General features: G+C 48.5%; 1 protein-coding gene across 1 annotated transcript; it reads left to right on the top strand.

Moving 5' to 3' along the window:
- On the top strand, positions 1 to 1,502 carry Rplp1 (ribosomal protein lateral stalk subunit P1). The gene is made up of 3 exons (XM_036193293.1): positions 1 to 196; positions 607 to 681; positions 1,262 to 1,502. The coding sequence occupies exons 1-3, from the start codon at positions 125 to 127 to the stop codon at positions 1,457 to 1,459; spliced, it is 345 nt and encodes a 114-aa protein (XP_036049186.1). The 5' UTR covers positions 1 to 124; the 3' UTR covers positions 1,460 to 1,502.
- Positions 1,503 to 3,052: the final 1,550 nt, after the last annotated feature.

Genomic DNA, 3,052 nt, shown 5'->3' with positions numbered 1-3,052 from the left:
AGGCGCGTGTGTCCCTTTCCTCAGCTGCCGCCAAGGTGCTCGGTTCTTCCGAGGAAGCTAAGGCCGCGTTGGGGTGAGGCCCTCACTTCATCCGGCGACTAGCACCGTGCCGGCAGTCCGCAACATGGCCTCCGTCTCTGAGCTCGCCTGCATCTACTCCGCCCTCATCCTGCACGACGACGAGGTGACGGTCACGGTGAGTGCGCGGCGTGGGGAGCCGCGGGGCGGCCACGTGTGTTGGCGGGCGGGGACCAGGCACTCGGCTGGCCGACTCGTCGCGTTCTCGGATAGTCGATGCCTTGGCGCGCACGCGCTCTTCTACTCTCGCGGGCCAATAGCCGCGAACGGCGGCCGTAAGCGCGCTTGTGTTTGCCAGAGGTCAAATGTTGGAGTGGATGATCGTTCCACTTGATTTTAGGACTCGAACTCGTGTCGTCAGGCTTAGGCAATCGCACAAGCCCCCGAGCCTTCAAACCAAACCTGGCCGATATCCTTTATAAGACTAAGCGTGATGCCCGAATCGGCAACATGGCTCTGTATAAGCGACTTCTGGGACTTGGTTTAACCGTATTCTGATCGCTCTGATGGATTGGCTTTATATTCCAGGAGGACAAGATCAATGCCCTCATTAAAGCAGCTGGTGTCAATGTTGAACCTTTCTGGCCTGGCTTGTTTGCAAAGGTAAGGGTTGGGGAAGTCTTGCTAATGTACTGTTTGCACCGCCCCTCTTGGGTTTTGTATCTTAGTTTGTACTTAATGGTGTAGCTTTTTTATATCAGGCCCTGGTTTCTAACAGATTAAAAAATTTAACCATGTCACTCCAAGAAAAATCTCTTTAAGGGTTATAGTTCATATTCTGTAGAAATTGAGTTTAGTGGCCTCTTAAGTTTGGGCATTTGAAACAAACAGGATTCTTGTAAAATAGAAAGCAACATACATTCTGTACAAATTGCTTTATTTCTAGGAAAGGGAGGTCAGCCAACTGAAGGGGCTGGGTTCAAAGAGTTTAGAAATTTGGAAAATCTGCCCATTACTTTTGTTCTCTTGGGTTCCTTAGAACAAATTTTCCCACCATGAGGAAATTCATGTACACCTTGAAAACAGCAACCAAATACAGGCCCAGCTTTCACACTTAATATCAGTTTTGCTTGTGTATTGAGTGGTCCTGTGCATTGGTCTGGTCTTGAAAAAGCTGAACAGAACACGTCATTGGAACATAAAGGGCAGGAGTAAAAGCTTGACTTGTCCATTTGTGTTGCAGGCCCTGGCCAATGTCAACATCGGGAGCCTCATCTGCAACGTAGGGGCTGGTGGGCCTGCTCCAGCAGCTGGAGCCGCTCCAGCAGGCGGTCCTGCCCCCTCTACTGCTGCTGCCCCAGCTGAGGAGAAGAAAGTGGAAGCAAAGAAGGAAGAATCTGAGGAGTCTGATGACGACATGGGCTTTGGTCTTTTTGACTAAACCTCTTTTTGTTAACATGTCCAATAAAAAGATGAACCTGTAAGGTGGCTGGCTGGTCTCAGTTGTATGCCCCAGGCACAGCTTGAGGTGATGGTGGCAGGTCTCTAAGATGTCAGGGTGGGAGGATTCAAGGCCAGCATGAGTTACTTGTCTGGAATAGCACTAATAGCTAACACTTATACTGTCCAAGATGGCAAATCTGGGTCTCACAACCTGCTTCGGTACAGGTGGCACTCTTGACAGTTCTGGGTTGGGTCTGAATAGAAGCTGCTGTGTTTAGTAACCACCCTGGCTTTTGGGGTTACCAGTAAGATTCCATTTCCACTGATGTCTATCTTCAATATTTGATTTCCGTGAAACTGTCCGCTTGGCATGAACAGGTCAGTAAACTTGGTCATCAAGGCTTGCTGACTCAACTGTATCCATAGAGTGCAGCTGCTTTTGGCTCCTGGGGTCAAACGGCTGGAACTTTCCTTACTCAGGCTTGACTTGTCTCTTGGGATGTGGTTCAGCATGCATGTGCCTGTTTCTGCTGCTGTTTAAAACTACCCTTGGTGTTCTGAAACAGCTGTAAGGTAGGTTCCAGCCTGTTTGCCCTTAAGAACCAAACACAGCTGCATTATTTTAGTTTCTGTTTGTGACTTTGAACACGGACTGGCCTGCCTCTGTCTGGTGTGCTGGGACTAGAGTGTACAGCTACACCTGCCCTTAAAAGTAGTTTTTATAGAACAAGCAGGAGCTGAAAATTTAAGCACGTAACAAAGCCTGGTATTTGCCTGCAGTTTCATATGGGGCCCTAAATCCTTAGGACCAGAACCCAAGACTGAACTAACAAATGTTGAGTAAGAAGCCTTGATTTTCTTTTCAGTCACAAGCAGCTTTTCTCATCTGCAGGCAAGCCTGGATGTTTGTAGTTTTAGTGGTGATGAAATTCAGAACTCTAGGATATAGCTCAGTGGTAGGGGATGCACTAATGTGTTTGTGGCTGTGGGTTTCCACAAGCTGGATAATGTCCATAGCATAGCAGGATGTGGGCTGCTCAGTCCAATAATTCTGGGCCACAATTTGATAGACTGCACCTATCCTTCTGACTCATTTTGGGGGGTTGGAATGTCCAACTAAGACCCTTGGACTTTTAATTGATATAACTGCCATCTCCAGGTGGCTCTTTTTTTGGAGACAGGGTCTTAACTGTATAGCTTTGGCTAGTCTGGAACTTGCTCTGTAGACCAGGCTGCCCTCTCGGACTGGTGTCCTGGTACCCTGGTTCTCTAATCCCAGCGTTTAGGAGGTAGAGATAAGATCAGGGAGGATTCTAGCCTGTCATCAACCCAGTGAGTTTGAGTCTACAGAGCTGGGAGATGCAACCTGTGTGGCACTGAAGCATTGGGATCCAAGGTGGAGAGGCCTAGGCTTAGGGAAGCAGGACTACAAGGGTTTTCCAGGTTAGAAAATAATATGTAGAGTGGTAATATTAGAAAGGTGGATGGGACTTCAGGATCAGCAGTGTGCAGCCAAGTCAGCAGGCAGGGCTCAGCTTGGCCTTTCCCCACTGTTGGCTTACAGGCTCATGTAAAGGGTGTTAGGAAGAAG

The sequence above is a fragment of the Onychomys torridus genome, chromosome 7 (genome assembly GCF_903995425.1).
Source record: "Onychomys torridus chromosome 7, mOncTor1.1, whole genome shotgun sequence".
Taxonomy (NCBI): domain Eukaryota; kingdom Metazoa; phylum Chordata; class Mammalia; order Rodentia; family Cricetidae; genus Onychomys; species Onychomys torridus.
The sequence above is the reverse complement of the archived record's forward strand: the minus strand, read 5'-3'. Positions and strand labels throughout refer to the sequence as shown.

Coding starts and splice junctions, on each gene's coding strand:
- Rplp1 (XM_036193293.1), top strand. CDS start 125: ATGGCCTCCGTCTCTGAGCTCGCCTGCATCTACTCCGCCCTCATCCTG. Junction 197..606: donor ACGACGAGGTGACGGTCACG/GTGAGTGCGCGG, acceptor TTTATATTCCAG/GAGGACAAGATCAATGCCCT. Junction 682..1,261: donor GGCCTGGCTTGTTTGCAAAG/GTAAGGGTTGGG, acceptor TTTGTGTTGCAG/GCCCTGGCCAATGTCAACAT.